This window comes from Diadema antillarum, unplaced genomic scaffold, assembly GCF_040938485.1.
Source record: "Diadema antillarum isolate AM-2024a unplaced genomic scaffold, OU_Dant_1.0 seq00000812_RagTag, whole genome shotgun sequence".
In the NCBI taxonomy this organism is placed as follows: Eukaryota; Metazoa; Echinodermata; class Echinoidea; order Diadematoida; family Diadematidae; genus Diadema; species Diadema antillarum.
In genome coordinates this window covers 27532-47114 of record NW_027271691.1, presented here as the reverse complement: position 1 = coordinate 47114, position 19583 = coordinate 27532, and the positions used below count along the sequence as shown (strand labels likewise).

At 37.8% G+C, this 19583-nt stretch overlaps 1 protein-coding gene across 1 annotated transcript; it reads left to right on the top strand.

Moving 5' to 3' along the window:
- Positions 1-15054: 15054 nt before the first annotated feature.
- LOC139739729 (uncharacterized) lies at positions 15055-17357 on the top strand. Its single transcript, XM_071650332.1, has 2 exons — positions 15055-15343; positions 16717-17357. The coding sequence occupies exons 1-2, from the start codon at positions 15324-15326 to the stop codon at positions 17315-17317; spliced, it is 621 nt and encodes a 206-aa protein (XP_071506433.1). The 5' UTR covers positions 15055-15323; the 3' UTR covers positions 17318-17357.
- The last annotated feature ends 2226 nt before the right edge of the window (positions 17358-19583 follow it).

The following is a 19583-nucleotide window of genomic DNA, read 5'->3' as shown; positions in this document are numbered from 1 at the left end:
CGAGAAATGGAGGAAGAAGTGAATTTAGCACTTTCATTTCACCTTTGACCTTTTGGCAAGGAACACAATAAATGTAGATATTAAGTTTCAAGAAAAATCCTGCAGTCATTGGATAAATATGACGAAAACAGTGAAATTTTGAGGAGTTGACCATGACTTTCGACCCCTGAACTTTGTCCCATAACAACTAAATTCCCTATTAATCATTGCCAGTCAGTACGGGCGTCGGTTCCATGAAAATACCTTGAACCATTTGTGAAATATGGAAAAAAGTGACATTTTAACATTTTCACTTGACCTTTGACCTTACCACAAGAAACTCTCTCTGAAGAATCTTTATCTGGTAGTACATGTATACACCAATTTTCAAGAAAATACATTCAGGCACTGCATAGATATGGGGAAATAGTGAAATTTTGAGCTTTTGAGCTTACCTTTTGACCTTTGACCTTGAGTTTCTTATTATCAGTTACGCTGTCCACAAAATCGATTACAGACGGAAGGGCAGGCGGACAGACGGACAACCCGAAAACAATACTAGTAATGCCCCCGGCGACACTTCGTGGTGGAGGCATGAATATAAAAATACATTATACAATATATATATATATATATATATATATATATATATACATATATAATTATGAAGAGCTTGTTCGCAAAAACCGATATGTCCATTTTTGAAGATTTTGAAGTACGGTCTCTGTCATAAGGTACAAATAATACCTTTTAGATGATATATTGGTCACTACATATAAAGGTACATTTTTGAAGTTATTGTCAAAAGAAGCAAAAATTTTCTTATTATTCTCTTTATTTTTCTTGACCTTTTATCACAAATACCTCCATTTGGCAAATATGGACTTATCGGTTTTTGCGAACAAACTCTTCATATAATATTATATATATATATATACATATATACACTGTATATAATATGAAACTAAATTATGATAAACCCCATACGCAATCGCTGAAAAGATTAATCGTGCGTCAGCTACGTCGGCAAGTGGGAAAACTCTCTCACTGTTGACAGCGTTCGATTTGAACAAGCCTGCAGATCGATTAGGCGAAAGTCTCATTGAGAACAGGGCTGGTAATTTGCATCTGATTGTGACAAGAGGAACTTTTATCAATAATACACATAGTAGGTAGGACAGTCAGGAAATCCAACGAAGTTCTGTGCACACAATAAATAGCCCTTCGTGTGACAGTATACATCTTACTGCATTATAAATCGAACTAATTCAGAGATTTAATAAGTAACATCCACAAGAGAGGACCTAACATGCGTAATGTATAATTTCTACTATGCATTAGAGGGAGATGGGACAGTCTATGTACAGTGTCACATGTATTTGGGAAGAGAACGATGCGTATATAGAGCCAGATGTATCATACGTACACATAATCACATGTAGGTATTTCTTGTACATAATAGGCCTACTTATTAACTTTCGAAGGCAGTGGGTATGGCGCGCCATTTGCCAAATAATTCCGAAAAACTTAGTTTATCGACGATAAACTTACTAGTAGTCTATCGCCGAAAAACTTAGTTTATCAGTCGATAAACTAAGTTTTTCGAGAGAAACTCTGTTTATCGAGCGATAAACTAAGTCTTTCGATAAACTCTGGCTATCAAGCCAAAAACTAAGTTTATCGTGATAAACTTAGTTTTTCGCTCGATAAACAGAGTTTCTCTCGAAAAACTTTGTTTATCGACTGATAAACTAAGTTTTTCGGCGATAAACTCAGTTTATCGCGATAAACTATATTTTTCAGTCGATAAACTTAGTCTATCGACCGATAAACATACAGTAGTTTTTCGCCGAAAAACTTAGTTTATCGATAATCAGAGTTGTCAGTAGTGGGCGCTTTGAGCTTTGAATAGTGTTGCCAGAGTAGAGCCGTACGGCTCTGAGCGTTGCCACTGCTCGTGGTCGTGTATAGGACCAGTTCATAGAGGATTTACCGCATCCCATTGAGGCTTGACACACAAAGTACACTTTGTGTTGGTTTGCGTGAACGTTTCACGTGGGATGCCGTCGTGACTACTGGGTACTGTAGTCGCAAGTCTGCGGCTAGTGCGTGGCACTGCGTACCAAACTCCACGTCCTAATCCTGCAGCTAATTTCAACCGTACTAGCGCCCCCTTTCGCCAAAGCTGAAATAACTATGATTATCGTTAAACCACAGTTTTTCTCTTGATAAACAGAGTTTATCGTTAAACTTAGTTTATCGTTAAACTTAGTTTATCGAAAAACTCTGTTTATCGAGTGAAAAACTTAGTTTATCAAGCGAGAAACTAGGTTTATCGAGCGAAAAAAATCATTTTATCGATAAACTCTGTTTATCGAGTGAAAAACTAGGTTTATCGAGATAAACATAGTTTTTCAGTGGATAAGCAGAGTTTCTCTCGAAAAACTGAGTTTATCGACTGATAAACAAAGTTTTTCGTCGATAAACTAAGTTTATCGGTCGAAAAACTAAGTTTATCAGCGATAAACTGAGTTTATCGGAATTATTGGGCAAATGGCGCGCCATAAGTGGGTTTAAGGTTATTGCACGGTATCATAGTATAAAGATTTATAAAATGGGTTCAAGAATGTAGCCAATAGGAAGCGCTGAAATGAGACACACCTCCTTCCTTTACTTCAGTACAACTGCACTGCCTGCAATCCTATGGTAGATTGCCGATCGTCTGTGCGCGCGGCGGCTCCTTTGATGAATTGCATGCATACGCGTACGCGCTGTCAATCCTGTAAACAACTTCTAGTTCGGGCTGCCGGCCGGCCGGCCTGTCTTCCCTTGTGCATAGCATATGTGGCGTACGTACGTATACTGTACTATACGTACACTTTGTACAGTACAGTAGACCAAGCGTTATGGGACCGGACGCGTACATGGAGTCACTTTGAAGAGCAAATCCAACGATTTAGCAGGTTAATTCTCACGCCGTTTTCAGAGTATGTTGTCTAGTAGGCCTATATGAGGAGTCTATATCAAGTCTTTAAGGTAAAGGGTGCATATTCTATGTAAAATAAGTAAGTTTTCATGCGGGTGTCCGGAAACCCAACCCCCCATTATACTTATTCTTGCGGTCGGCTACACGTCACTTCCGGTCGACTGGAGTGAAAACAAACAGCTTGCAAGCGCTAAGCCTGCATAATGCGCATACTGCATGCTGTGCATGTGCGACGCGTATAATTTATGTGCAACTCTACGCAGCTCAGACATGGGGACTGTTTTTCATTATTCATTTTGTCATTTGTGCCATCATTCATGAGATACATGCATCATGTCTTGCCAGCAATATTCTAAAAATCTGGATCCTGTCGATCGATCGGTCCCGGTATTTTGCCAAGTTTAAGGCGGCCGGACTGGACCTGTGCCCGTATGAAATCGCGGCAGGACTCTGGATCAACGACCCGACAAAATGGCCAGATGTGCAGTGGAACCTCTTTGAGTAGGCCTTACCCCAATATCTACGCTTACTTAGTACCTCATAGAAACTTCAGGTAGGTCTAACGTTAGTACTGTAGTACTTAGGGTAGGGCCTAATTTAGAGTAGGCCTAGGGCCTAATCCTGCCGCCCGCACAGCTACAGTACCAGCTTGCGCTAGCGCTATGCTCGCGGGGCGCCCCGGCAGAAAACACGTACAGCGTTCACTCCAGGCTCACGCGAGTGGTTTGTTTTCACTCCAACGCTATCCATGACCCCGTGACACGCAAAATACCCGGATGTCCGACCATGAGAATACTGTATGTGCGGGACTTCCGCGAGTGCGACGTGCGTAAAAGTTTGGGACGAACATCTTCGGACGTCTTGACCCACAAAGGTAGATTGGTCTACGTGAAAAACGCTGAAAAATGATGTTAGTTTTCGAATTTTCGACCCATTTTATAAAACAAATGATGCACAGGATTATTTCGTGGCGTTAGTGTAGGCGTAGCTCACTCGAGGGTATTTACAATTGTGAAACATGCACGAGGCGAAGCCGAGTGCATGTTGCACTACATTGTAAATACCCGAGAGGAGAACTACGCCTACACTAACGCACTCTATCCTGTGCATCATTTGTATAACAGTCAAACCCTGCCTTTAGTAGTGAAATGTCTACTGGCTCAATGCCATTGTTGATATTTTGTATCATAAGCAATTCAAATGTCCCTGTGCATTGTAAGAGGGAGATGAATGTATGTCCCAAATACAATGGGGTATGCAATTGGCAGTTCAAATGTCCATGTAGGTATGGAATGTCCATGTATAGCACATGTCAAATATCAGACTAGGCAGGTCGAATGCCATAATAGTCAAATAAGTATCCATACTTGCCAAATGACCGGAGCAATGTCCCATAAGGGATATTAATGTGACATAGTGATTTTAAATGCCCATAGTCTTTAAAAGTGCTTACTTGAACCACACAAAACCGTTACCTTAGTATGAACGCATTCGTCAGTAATTTCTTGCATGCCCTTGCTACATACACAAACATACGTCCATACGTAACATTGCATAAAAAAATCAAATAGAAAAACTTCCGTTAGTCTTGTGGTGTGACTTCCTAACGTGCAATTTATTATTTCATAATTATGAAAGGAATGGAATTTTCAGGCGTGAGACTATTCACTTTTATTTTCTAAAACATAACGGCAATCATATTTCTTCACACTTTCTTGTGATATATTGCATCATCTCATAGAAAAAAAAATAGTTTGTAATATACAAAACGGCCGTTCTTGTACTACTTTTGCTGCGATTATGCTGCAGTTCATAAATGAATGGAAACCCGTCATTTTGATGTCAATTTCTCAAGTTCAGTCTTCACCTACAGAATGTTGTTGAGGTTTTTTTCAGAAAAGAAAGTGAAAATCAACAAGACAACCGAAGTTATTTCTGTAACGTCATGTAAGATTGTCTTTGCATGATAATGTCATAGTCTCCACAATAATGTTTATCATGCACAGCATCTGATATTCTTAACATGGCATTTTTACAGTGTTTTCGAGTCAACGGATATTTGAATTACCTACATTTGTATGTCACATTTGAATTACCTATGACCGACATGACACTCTCATTGACCTAAGATGACAAAAGAAATTATTTTATTGTGTAGACATTTGACTTGGCTATGAACTTCTTATGTATCTACCTGGACATTTGATTCCCTAATGAAATCTAAAATATTATCATACTTGCTTAGGTATAATTATAACTATCGTAAATAGCATTTGACTTGGAAACTTATATTATGTTCTTGTGTAGTACACAGTATCATACATCAAATGCAAAACTACGATGGCAAGAAATGTGAAATTCATTGAAATCTTCCCACACCTACAAAAATTAAAAAAAAAAGAAATGTAAATCTTATTGCAGGACTTCCAATGAATATCTCAGTTTATAAGAATAGAACTTTTCAGGCTCGGACTATTTACTTCCTTGGTAAAAAAAAAATACAGGAAATCACTCTTCTTGAGCCAGTGAAAAGATGCTATATCTTTTTTTGTCAGTTTTCTTGCAGTTCATAGATATTTACATAGTTATTTTACAGCAAATTTAAATTTGTTTCTTCAGTTTCAGTTTTCTAAATAATGCGTCTCACTCTTTCGTATTCCCTAGATAATAAAAAACAGTCTTCTTCAGAAAAAAAAACCCAATTGAGACTCTTGTTTTAATAAAGTCATGACAGATTGTCTGTAAATAAAAATGCAAATGTCTTAGCCTTATAATGTTGATAAGAATAGTATATTGTTGACAGAGATATCTTTGCTCTGTTTTGGAGGCAGCTGATATCTAAATTAACTATGTGGTATTTGAATCCCATATGAATGCCATGATAATACTCCAATTGACCTGTAATGACGCAAGAATTTCCATTGAGTGGCTATTTGATATTGCTATGGACATCTTACTTACCTTACAGGGTATTGGTCTTGCTAAGTGGACATTTGATTTCCCTATAATTGACATTTTAATTACCTAATGTGACACTTGATCTGATATTGCGGATATTTGACCTGGAAAACCATATACTGTACAGTATAATCAAAGAGAGAAAAGAAAAGGTCTCATTATTATGCCAAAAGATCTCATTATTATGCCAAAAGATCTATATGAAGTTGTTTAATTTTTTTAACTGGCACATCCTTTTCTTTGTCTATTATGTATTGGAATGATGCATGATATTGGGATGGAATTTCATGAAGAAGCAAAAATAATTGTTAACAAATGAAGACAAATTTTGACACCATTGTTCATGGTGTCATTGAGGATCACAAAGTGCTGAATCACTCAGTCTCACCCGCGTCCACCACCTCGCAGAAGTCGAACAAAAAAGTCAAAGAAAATTCTACCCTGGATGGCTACACTACAAACAATGTCTTGATTCCATTGTGTGAGTCGCAATTTCGCTATCCAAAATTCGAAAGATTTTCACCAAACACCACGAACACGTTGGATTCGGCCTATCCCTATCGAGGTTGAATGTATTATACATTCTATTATATTACAAATTACCACACTATCATCAGCTCTTTGATGATAGTGTGTCTTGGTGTGTGTGTGTGTGTGTGTGTGTGTGTGCATATTATAATCTTGCTGAAATACGTGATATGAATTGGGTAGACATTTTTGTTGGACTCTCAGGTAGCTCAGTGAGAATTAAGTTTGTTAATCCTTTGATTATTTTGCTGAAATATTTCATTTTAAACGCAATGGGTACATTTTTTTTTCCATTTTTATTTATTTCCGTTTTATTTCTACAGGGTAGCCCTTTCAGCTAAAGAACTGCTCTACCAAGGGGCCCTGCACAATACAAAAGATACAAAAAATATGTATGTATTCAGATGCACAACGTTACAATCTAAACAAACGTAAACATATCAACCCGATAGAGGAAAAAGGATGTGTTACAAAATTATACTATGATAAAAAAATACAGCATGAATAAGAAAGAAAGGAAGCGAGAGAATATAAAACGCGAGCTAAAATACCACTATAACAACAACAAAACAAATGATATGTCAGTTCCCGGTGTCACAGAAATAAACAAATGTATATTGCACTCTGTTTTTCCTAGTAAAAATCACAATAGGGTTAAAACTTGAGAGATAAAATTCAACTCTGCTTTTTAAATATAGGAAAAGATGACAAAACTTGCATAAAACGAGGTAAGTCGTTCCAAAGGTTTGATCCTTGATAATGCAGAGATCTCTTATAATATTCCGTACGGGGTGTATTGATTTTCAGTGGGCAAGAGAGTGCATATCGAGTTCGCAAATTGGCATTACGAAAAGCAACTATTTCGTTTAAATACACTGGCACCATATCATTGATCAATTATTTAGACATAATAAGATAAGTATGGTATTGCCTCCTTTGTATAATCGTTCGCCAGTTTAATTGTCTTAAAAGAGTAGTGTACTGGATATTGAAAAATCAGCATTTAAAACCAAACAAGCATATCTATTTTGCAATTTTTGTAATTTCTTGATATTGCACTTTGTGTTTCTGCCCCAGATTACAAGACCATAATCAATAGGCGGCAAGATTAGTGCATTATATAACATAATTAAAATATTTTGTGGAATGTTCTTTCTTAACTGCCGGATATACCCAATGATTTTAGAAACCTTTACATATATCTTCTCAATTTGTTTATTCCATGTGAAACACTCATCTAATACAACACCCAAAATATTAAATTCATGAACTTGATCAATTATTTCCTTATCATATTTGATAACTAAAACAGCATCATTGACTCTCCGTTTTGTACCAATCAACATACATTTACATTTCTTAACATTCAATTCTAAATCATTAAAGTCCACCTATTTGCATATCTTCTTAAACTCCTTTTGCAACAATTTAGAAACAACATTGATATGTCTGTCTTTACAAAAACTGCAGCATCATCCGCATATAAACACAATTTTGTACTATGTAAAAATGACATTTGCACATGTCATTTATAAAAAGAGAAAAGAGCAGAGGTCCCAATATTGAACCTTGTGGTATTCCTACTTCAATATTTCGAGATTCTGACAATATTCTCTGAAAAAGTACACACTGTTGGCGATCAAGGAAATAATAATATTTCTAAACCCGTTCAGTTTAACGTCATGAAAACCATATCTTAATAACTTATTGAGTAGAATAATATGTGAAACTGAATCAAAAGCTCGTTTGAAATCTAAAAACAATCATCCTATTACATGACCTTCGTCAGTATTCCTTAGTATATATTCGTTCAAATCCAGTAATACAGTTGTTGTTGAATGCATTGGGCGAAATCCAGATTGACAATCACTTAATAACTTATTTGAAATGAAATAATCATACACTTGCTCATATACAGCTTTCTCAAAAATTTTCATGACGTGACATAATACAGAAATGGGTCGATAATTGCTAACATTGTCCTTATTTCCACTCTTGACTATAGGTGTAACTTTATCCTTTTTCCAGTCAGAGGGTATATTGATGAATGAAATGACAAATTAAACAAATAAGTAAGCGGTTTTGAAATAAAGGGCGAAGCAATCTTTAAAATATACGGGTGTAGATTGTCAAGACCACATCATACAACATAAGTCAGAAGAGAGAAGGGAAAGCATTTAAGAGGAAACGAATTGGCAATCAAGAGAGGAAAATTTGCTTTGCATTTAATGAAGTGGAAATATTATGTTAATTGATTGAAATGATGGAACAAAATAATTAGTGCAGATTTTATTTGAGTTTATGAGTGCGACTGAGGTCTGTTAGAAGATAGATTAGTTTCAAAGGGTTCAAACTTCTGTACTTAATTCTCTCTGGGACTTGCTGTTATTCTTTTTTATCCCTTTTTTTTCAGCTACTTTTTCTTACGGCTAATGCTTTGGGGTAATGTATTATTATAATAGGATATCTTTCAATTCATTCTGGTTTATTCACCGGATGTACAATACTGCCATGGCAGTCAAATGGCCGAATTGCTGAGTAACATACAGTTGTATGAATATAAAGTGGAACTTGATAGATCAACAAATACAAATGGCAAAGATTGAGATGTGAGCGGGGACCTTTATATTATGCATGGTGGGGGAGGGGGGGAGGGGGCAGGTAGAGTGTGTATTTTTCCAGGTACGTGTTAGTGATATGTGTTTAATGTAAATTGTGTGTTTCCCGTCACGCACCAATTTTGTTCTCTTTTTTTTTTTTTTTTTTGGAGAAAGCATTGCTGATTGTACATTGTGTTTATAATATATTAAGATGAATTTTTCTGTCATGTGAAATTATAGAAATCAAATAAAGATTACTGAAAAAACTCGGGTGTATTCGTTTTTTGTTTGTTTGTTTGTTTGTTTGGTTGGTTGGTTGGTTGGTTGGTTGGTTGGTTGGTTAGTCGGTTGGTTCTGTCTTATTTTGTTTCTTACGTTTTATCGCGCTGGGAACAGGCACGGCTTTACCACATTCAATCGCAAATGGTACAGTTTCCACTATTCATGCCTATTTCCAAGCATTGGGTGTTCCAACTAACATTTTCATCGGTAACGAAGAAAACAAAACACTTTGGCCGACTGCGCTTGTGCTTGTGTGTCTGTGTGTGTAGGGTATAACTTGTTGCGCTACGCCGCAGCCCACATATCCAAAAATAGTAGGGTGTTGCCAAGGAGTTTGATAAATCCCAGAATCTCAAGAAAATAGAGTGAAGTTAGACGAAAAAAATCATTCATTTTTCATGAAATCATAAAACCTGAATATTTTGCTCTTGAAAATAAGATAATCATATGTTATACCACATGACTATTGTTGGTCGCTACTTAATTTGAAATAGCATAGGCATATAGATGAATAAACACCATTATCTGGCAAGAAACTAGAGTAGGCCTGTCATGAAGGTTATTATTTAGGTCAATAATCGTGTACATCATGCCTAAATGAGTCATGCGTCTGGTGCCTGCTTCGGGTATTCCCCGAGTTCACATTCCCTCTATTCACAGAAGAGGGGCATCACCCATCTCATGCATTAAAATAAACTCGCTGACTGTAGGAAGCGGACGATCGTTTCCCCAGCATGTGTTTCACGCTGGAGATACAAAAGTGTCTCTTTTGCAATGTTTGTAATATTCTGTCAAAAATGTTATTTAAGTATAAAGATACCGTCTATAGGGAGAGTAGTGAGGCCATGATCTGATGGCATCAGTAGGCCTATGTATATGCTACTTTTAGCAAAAACGTTTTTTCTGTGTTTTGTTTAGCAACATTTTATTTGACTTTTGTGTTTTTCCTGGTTCCCCAAACAGATAATTATCTGTATTTCGTAATTCCTCCATCTGATTTATTCCGCGACCTGCGTCTGAAGAAGCTGACCTTTACCCAGGACCCACCATATTTCTCGTATTATGACCATATTCCAACTCTAAACAGACCTTTGCCATTGTTTGTGTTCATAACACTGAGACAGACTGTTGTACATTCAGGCGAAGTTTCTTCCACTTTATGCTTTTTATTATTTGGGTATTGTAGATTTTTTTTCTCCTATGCCATTTCAAGGAATGTGAAAATAAACTGAAACTGATATATAGAATATGAAATACCAGGTCCCTGTTTTATAAAGAGTTAGAATTGTTTATAAAGTTGAATTCTATGATAAGTCTATGGCAGCTTGTGTGTTAAGGAAATTTAACAAGATTTTATCTTTTCATAAAGCAGGGCTCGAAAAGGTTCTAATATGAGAAGGAACAAGAATCTATCTTATGCACCCATGTTTTTTTCCCCGCGGCGAAGTTATGCCCTCTATCACGTGTGTTTAATAGTACATTGATTTGACAAAACATAACACTTCTGACTGAGCATGCATCATTCCTAGAGTACAACACACATACCCAGCAGGAATCTGTGGTCTCTTTCAATAGTTTCGGCAAGTATCGCTTGTGTGTGTGTGTGTGTGTGTGTGTGTGTGTGTGTGTGTGTGTAAAGAGTACAGGACATGCGAAGATATGAGATACTAATACTTCTTCCTTTTTTATTAATCCGGGAAATCAATAACAAGGATATTCGCAGGAAAAAAACAAAGATGTTGTTTGTACAATCAATATATAATGCGGATTCCATATAGACTTTCAAATTAATTTTGAAGACCAAAAAAAAAAAAAAAAACCTCTGAAACAAAACATTTTAAATTTGTTGGAATCAAGAATTTCTTTTTTTGGTCTCCGTATCCAAACTTATAGGAAGAGTGGCCTGGGGCCAGTGCAATGTTATACAATCGTCACGCTATAGAATCTATTTACGCATTGATTTGAACAGATTCCTACGGAAGCTTATTATATAAGTGCCAACCACATGACGCGATAAGACGACGAGAAAACAAGTTAAATACCGAGAAGCCGAGTTATTGGAACTCGGCAAGTCGACTTGTTTGGGTCAAGAAGACAAGAAACCGAGTTGTTGAGTCGATTTGTTTGGGACGAGAAGACAAGATGATGAGCTGTCGAAACCCAGGCAAGTCGAGCTGCTTTGGACAAAAATACAAGATGACGGGTTGTTGGAACTCGGCAAGTCGACTTGTTTGGGACAAAAAGACAAGATGACGAGTTGTTGAAACTCGGAAAGTCGACTTGTTTGGGGCAATAAGTCGAGATGACCAGTTGTTGAAACTCGGCAAGTCGAGTTGTTTAGAACAAGAAGACAAGATGAAAAGTTGTAAGAACTCAGAAAGTCGACTAGTTAATGACAAGAAGATAAGATTACCTTTTGTTGAAACTCGCAAAGTTGACTTGTTTGGGACAAGAAGTTTAGATAATGAGTTGTTGGAACGCGGCAAGTCAACTTGTTAAGGACAAGAAGTCAAGATTACGAGTTGTTGGGACAAGAAGTCAAGAGGACAAGAGGCCGAGCTATTGAAACTCGGCCTGTTTGGGTCAAGAAGACAAGATGACGAGCAGTTAGAATTCAGCAAGTGGACTTGTTTGGGACAAGATTTCAAGATGACAAGTTGTTTGGGACAAGAGGCCGAGTTGAAAATCGGCAAGTCAACTTGTTTGGTACATAAAGTTGTTGAAACTCGGAAATTGACTTTTGGGGGATCAGAAGACAAGATGATGAGCTGTTGGAACTCTCCAAGTCGACATGTTTAGGATAAAAAATCAAGATGACAAGTTGTTTGGACAAGGGGACAAGAAGCCGTGTTGTTGAAACTCGGCAAGTCAATATATAGATTTCTTTGCGACATTTGCAACGTCATTGCTTCGTGGATTTGCATACTGAGTTTCTCTTCCACACGACAGCAATCTCTGGGAAAATTGAAATCCTTCCTGATTTTCAAGCTATTTGCCATATTCCACAAATTGTTATCATGGAAAAGAATAGTGCAGGAATACGTATTTGACAGACGAAAGGCAGCAACTTGCTCTTTAAGGCATCTGAAACTATCTGAAATTATATTAAACTATGAATAAATTGCGACAGTAAATAATACGTACCTATGCCTTTCTCTTCAAGCCTCTTCATTTGAGATTTTGAAATTTTGGGGAAAAAAACTAAAAATAAATTATGCAACTAATTGAGATTAAAACCAAATCAAAGACCTGCACTATTTAGCCATTCACTCTGGAAATTTAAAATAGAATCATTCAATAGCCTTTGTGAGTTATTCAACCTACAAACAACAATTGACAAAAGTAATATCATAAGCATTTCTCAACAAAATGTGATATTAACACATAGCATTGATTTACCAAGGATGGACTTGGGAGAGGGCATTATTAGCACTAACATTTTTTACAAGCTGCAAGTCAAGCTTATAGATCGATTTATGGCGGTGGTGCAATGGGGAGAAGGGAGCTCAGTTCATAAACCTGTCACTTTTGTATAGGGCCTATTATGGTCGTTCCTTAATTTCTACAGCAATACCATATTTCGCATTGTTCCCATCTCCCAGAGCACCCCTCCCCACCAAGCAGGGGCGTAGATAGCAGGGGGTGGTATGTACAATCACCCCCCGCAGGTTTCAGAGATAGTAAAATATATGTGTTCATGATAAATCGCCTGATTTTTCCTCGTGAAGGGTGGGTGAGGGATTGGGGCAGTTGGCAATGAAACTATTGGGGGAGAATATTGTCCCCGACCGCCAGTAATTCCCTCTACAATGAGAATTATAGCAATATCTACAAAGCAATTCTTAGAATTACAAAAAAGATTGAAACTAATCAAGCATTAAAACACACCTAAAACAGGACAATTTCGACACGGGCTTTGCGCAGAAAAGGCCAAAACGTCAATAACCGACAAACATATCATTTTGCTCCCCCCCCCCCATAATAATTCCATCATTCCTTCCTTGCACAAAAGAAGGCAATGATTACAAGGAAAGCTTAGAATCACACACAATTAAACGTTAAACAGCCACAGAACGGAGCAATTTTTTAATTCACCGCGAAAGTACAACGAAAATTAACAAATGTTAACTTTCGTTGTACTTTTTTTAATCCTTTTGTACACCCAATGGTTTGATTGTGTATACAATCTTGCATCATTTTATTCGCTGTTTTAATATATCCTTTTCTATCTATTGTTTTGGTTATTATTACTATCGATTTGGTTACTACTGATTTTAACTAGACGTTTTGCTCCTTTCAAATCTGATTGCTTGTTTGTAGTGGTTTTTATGCTTATATTTATGTAACATGATTTTATATTTATGTAGTTGGATTGTACAGGACCTTGATGCAAAACAGCACTCACCTGCTGATCTTGTTGTCCTGTCAAAATATGTTGAAATAAATAAGATGAATTCAAAAAATAAGATCTTTTTTTTTAACTTCCTATCCAAAACAAGTCGACTTGCTGCATTCCTACAACTCATTTTCTTGTCTTCTTGTCCTTAACAAAACGACTTGCCAAGTTCCGACAATTCGTCATCTTGTCATTGTGTCTCAACGGTCTATACTTACCAACTCATCATCATGTCTTCTTGTCCAAAATAAGTAGACTACCCGAGTTTCAACAACTCGTCATCTTATCTTCTTGTCCCAAACAAGTAGACTAGCCGAGTTTCAACAACTCGTCATCTTGTCTTCTTGTCCAAAATAAGCCGACTTGCCAAGTTTCGGCAACTCATCATCTTGTCTTCTTGTCCCAAACAAGTAGACTAGCCAAGTTCTAAAAACTCGTTATCTTGTCTTCATGTCGAAAACAAGTCAACTTTCCGAGATCCAACAACCCGTCATATTGTCTTATTGTCCCCAACAAATCGACTTGCTGAGTTTCGACAACTCATCATCTTGTCTTCTCGTCCAAAACAAATCAACGTGCCGAGTTTCAATAACTCGGCTTCGTGTCTTCTTGACCCTAACAAGTCGACTTGCCGAGTTCCAATAACTCGTCTTCTCGGTATTTAACTTGTCTTCTCGTCTTCTTATCTCGTCGTCTGGTTGGCACTTATAAGCTTCCGTAGATTCCACTCTTTCTCTGAAACCTCCCTGGTTATAGGCCAAACTCTAAAATCCACGCACTTAGCTTCGTGGCTGTGCACGGAGCCGGGGAATCCCCGCTCACAGAGCCGTCGATTCTCGGAAAGAAAAAGCTGTCTCACACTATCCCGTGTCATCGCTATGATCGCTTGGTCATGTTGGTGGTGTGGTAATCATGCACGGTGGTAACCCAACCAGGCACCGCTCGAAACTTGGCGTTCCGCGACTAGTACAGCGACAGGGCTGTGTATAGTTACCGTATAAGTTCACTTGGCGTTGCTTGAGCGAGTGGAGGTCTGAATGGAAATTGGCACTTCATCAGAGGAACGTTCGTGTTTGCGGTCGTGTGTACATTTGTCTACAGGTGATTTCCGTCATTTCATGCCGACATTTCAGCGACGGTATCACGTGAAATCTGACACAGACATTGACAGAGTGATTACATGGACGTAAAATTTCCAAATTTGATTTTTTTTTCAATTATATTTCGGAGTTAATATAGCTTCAATTCACAAAATAGGAGAAGGATCGCATTTTCATGCAATATTGACTCGCATACAATGTCCCCACAGCACTCGGAGAAAAAGCAGCATGTGACTAGTATACGTGGTCCCGTTGAATAGGAAACCGAGGATTGTTCGTTTATTTTTTGTTTATGTCTTAATTTTTAAGCGAGTTCAAGACCAGTCTGGTGTTTTTGATTACCTATAGAGTGGACTTGTCGTACCCAGTGCTTTGATATCTCATCCAGTAGAGTTCCCATCCAACTGCCTACCTTGATCATAGTTTGACTTTGAGAAGCTGCTGGGTTCTCAAACGTGGATTTATCTCTATAACTTGCCACCACCTGTTCCGCCATGGCTGAGAGTAGCTTTAGGTAAGTAGTACATTGGAATTGCTATTTTTAACCTTTCACGTCAACTATATCATCTATATATAGTTTGGGGGAAGGGTTGGTAACTTAAACCTATATTGGACATCAGCAAGGCAACATACATTTTGGCAAATCTTATGATCAAACCTCAGTCCATGAGTATATTTTAGTATAGTTTTAGAGGCCGGGTTCAACGCCATGAAAAATCATGACAATTAGGCCTAGTCATTCTCTGTTTTTGACTTCAAGTTTTGATAATGTTATCCACTGGTTGCGTATGGGACCACACAAATTCTGATTTGCTGTTTAATTTTGTCAAAGCTTTTGAAGTTAAGAGAGCAAAAAAAAAAAAAAAATACCGGGCAATTTTCTTTGTCTGTGAATCACCATGATAAACACGGCAACCCATTTGCAATGCAGGATTGAATAGAACGCTGCATTTTCCAAGGTCAAGTATACGAAACATGCATCATCGTGCATGGTATAATGATATACCAAATCATGGTATTGCGAGACAAGTGTTTAACGTATGGCACGATTTTACAGTGCATTATGGATAGAATACACAGTGAAACAAACTTTTATTTTTAGTCTTAGTTCTCAAGACCTATGATCTATGACCTATGGCATATACAAGTACTACAAAATATTGGGTTTGTTGAAAGATCATTGAGAAATTTCATGCAATGCTATTTGCTGAGATGCACTTTTTGTTGTTGTTTTTAGCATTTATGGAAATACGTTGACATTATATGGCATGTTTCATTGATCAATACACTGAAAACACAGCCGACTGCAACAAACACTAAAATAAAGCCCAATCCTCATCTCCACCAATACCGGTACTCAACTACAACAACCCTTTATCAAATAATTGTAAGTAGAATTGTCCTAAAAAGTAACGTATTGGACATGTAAATCTTGGAGAATTTCTCACTTGCATATTTGAATTATTCTAATCAGCTAACAAACTGAAGACCATCATGTGACTGACCAGATTCCTGGTAGATTTCATGTCCCCACTACTGTTTAGTCATTTACATTCAAAACGACAGAAATCTGTTGAAATGCAATGTATTTCTCTATGTTCAGTACGTTGCTAGTACAGGGGATATAATTTAAGTTCATGTAAGTTAACTTTGTTTTGGTAGATATCTATTTTGTATTATCCGTTTCATATAAAAAAAAATCAGTGTATTTGATTTTATAGAGTACCAAGTCAAATCATTTGACTCCTATTGTCATACTCTGTACAACCCACGGTTAATTATCCTCTGCATGCGCTCTATGTTCTTTAGTGACGGCTTCACTTCCAACTCGATGTTTACTATAAATTGTTTTGTTTCTTCTTTTTGGTTGGTCTGTTTAAACTGCAGCCCGCTAGATGCCATTGCAGGCTACCAGGAAAACCAAGGGGAAAATGAGACATCTGCTTTTAAGCACCTCTCCCTGGACGAGAGCGATGTCAAAGGAGAATATAATGACCTCAAGTCAAACGTCACAGTTGGCGACAAGAGTTTTTCGGTTATGCGGATCTCAAATCCCAACGATTCGGGCATCAGTTCAAAAGAGGACGTGGCGGACGAGGTAAAGAATATAGCAAGGACGCCGAAAAAAGTGGAAAACGTCATTAATGAGCCCGAAGCTTCGCTATTTCCTAATATGGATTCATGCGACCCCAAGAGCACTAAGCTTGAGAAGAACACAGAGATAAACACAAATGATTCGATACGAACACTGAAGAAGGCGCATAGTGCCTTCGCCGTCCGAAACGAAAGGAGGAGTCAGGAATTTGATACTCAAATCGCTTCGCTGATCCTGGAAGTGCTTAAACTCAATGATAAATTGCAAGCGGTCGAGGAAGACATGAAAAGGGTAAAGAAAGACATGAAAGAGGTGAAGGAAGAAAACGCATCACTACGCGCCCAGATGACCAGAATGCAGCAGCGCATGGATGCTACTGAGGAGAACCAGTAAGGATTCATGGCAAAGAAAAAGGACACACATCCATGATTGTAATGCGTGAACATATGTATGATGTCTGTGCATGTACTCTTGACACAACTCCTGTTGTATGTAGTAAATTTTGAGAATAGTACAACCATCAACGACTAAAAGTATAGTATTTATGAGAAAGTGAGAAATCTCGGAGTGATCTTCGATTCTTCACCTACAATAGCGCAACACGTCACATCTGTGTCTAAAGCAGCTTGTATTTTTATACGAAACATTGATAGAATCCGCAAGCATGTAAACAGACATGTTGCCGAACTAGTCAGTCATGCTTTCGTGACAACTCGACTTGACACGTGCTACTCAGTTCTAACTCTAGCTTGAGCCAAAGTCAGCTGCACAGACTTCAGTGACTCCAAAAAATAGCTGCACGGTTAGTGACTTTGTGAATGAGGGGGATTCATCACATTAGTTCCACTTTGTGAGATACTTCATTGGCTTCCTCTCAGTGAAATCAGTGAACCCAAGTGCAATTGAAGGAATTTCTCTGCAGCTGAGCTTGGGGAGACAGGCTTCTACATCCCCGGTCTATGGACATCTCTGGACCAAAGCTTTGGAATTCCCTACCTCGATAGATCAGGAATGCAGATTCTTTATCATACTTCATGACTTGCATGTACTTAACTGGACCCCATGAAAGACCAGCGTAGTGTAGCTAGATATTATGGGCTATCCAGCCATCTCCTTCGATGGAAAATGAACAAACAAACTTACCTTTTCCTATCTATATGCATTCTTTTGCAACAGGTGTACTCAATCCTTGACTCAGGGTAATAGAAATTAGATACTCCATGGCAAGATCATAATATTAATTGACTGAACTTTTGAAGTCTAGACGCTCCAGATCAAGCGCCATGAGCGTCCTTCAAAGGAGGATATCGACGCTACAGGAAGCCTTCATCATAATCACACCCGGCCTCTCTTGTCCGGGGCATGTACAGTTTGTTATTGCGAATGCTCGTTATTCTGAAGGTTAGTTACTCCGAAAAAGTAATACGGTTAGTTTGCTCGTTTTTTGTACGCACCGTTGTTAGATTTTTTAATTGACGAACCTTATTTCATTTTCGGATTAATTTTCATTTTTACTGTGCCTTGAATAGAAATACATGTAAATGTTTACATTACGAGGGCAATTCACAAAATTTATTTCATTTTTACAGGAATGAAGAATTTAGTTACGTAGTTTAGTTACGTGGGACATATTGTGTAAGATTATATACTGATATAGCTCACTGCCGTTCTACCAAGTTCTGCTCCAATGGAATATAAACTATGAATTTATCGAAATCATTCTTTATGTTCTCTTTGCTGTTGTGTCCGTCTGCGAGACACTAATCCTTCGACGTAATCTGTGCCTACATTCTGCCTTACAGATGTGATGCATCTTCACTATTCAGGGCATAGCCTCTTCAGTGTTGCCACTGTTTTGCCAGAGGGCTCTGCCATTATTGTTACCCTCTCTGCCAGGTACCCACTTATACATCTGCATGGGTTGAGGGGGACATAGTGGGTAAAAACACCTTGTCCACGGACGTAAGCACTGAACAGCATTCGAACTCGGGTCTTCTGACTGGGGGTCACGAGTGTTATCCACTATGCAACAGTGCTCACAAATGTAAAATATGAGAGCTGAGATTCTGAAAAAAACAAAATCTAATCTGTTGTAGTTCAAGCTTAATTCCTATAGGGGGAATAGATAGAAGAGGACTGGAGGTCAAATTGATTAAGTTGGGCTAATTGGCGAGTATATTATATAAAATCATCGTTTTTTCGCAGTACCGTTGGCATTATTTAGCAAGCCATCACTCGATAAACTGTATTGCTATTTTCTATCGTTCCTTCATCCTTCTCTCTCGTATTCTCTCTCTCCCTCTCTCTCTCTCTCTCTCTCTCTCTCAAGTAGTAATAATCTTAAGGTCGATTAATGATAATTATAAGTACGTTTAGTTTATACTGAACAGACATTTTCATTTCGAGTAAGAGTACATAAGAAGGTCATCTTTATCCAGGATAGCTTCTTCAGTGTTGTCACTGCTGTACTGTCTACCTGAGGGCACTGCCATTATTATTATCCCAGCGTTTCCAGGTACCCGTTCATACATTTTTTTTTTTTTTTTTTTTTTTTTTTACATTTTCGAGAGGGATATTTTTGGAAAACTTTTGTACAAAGACGTAAGCACTGGGCTGGATTCGACCTCCGGTCCTCCAATATGGGATTCGGGAGATTTAG

Excerpts from the sequence above, each read along its gene's own strand:
- LOC139739729 (XM_071650332.1), top strand. The coding sequence starts at position 15,324 with ATGGCTGAGAGTAGCTTTAG. Across the intron at positions 15,344-16,716 it reads ATGGCTGAGAGTAGCTTTAG|CCCGCTAGATGCCATTGCAG; the intron begins GTAAGTAGTACA and ends TTTAAACTGCAG.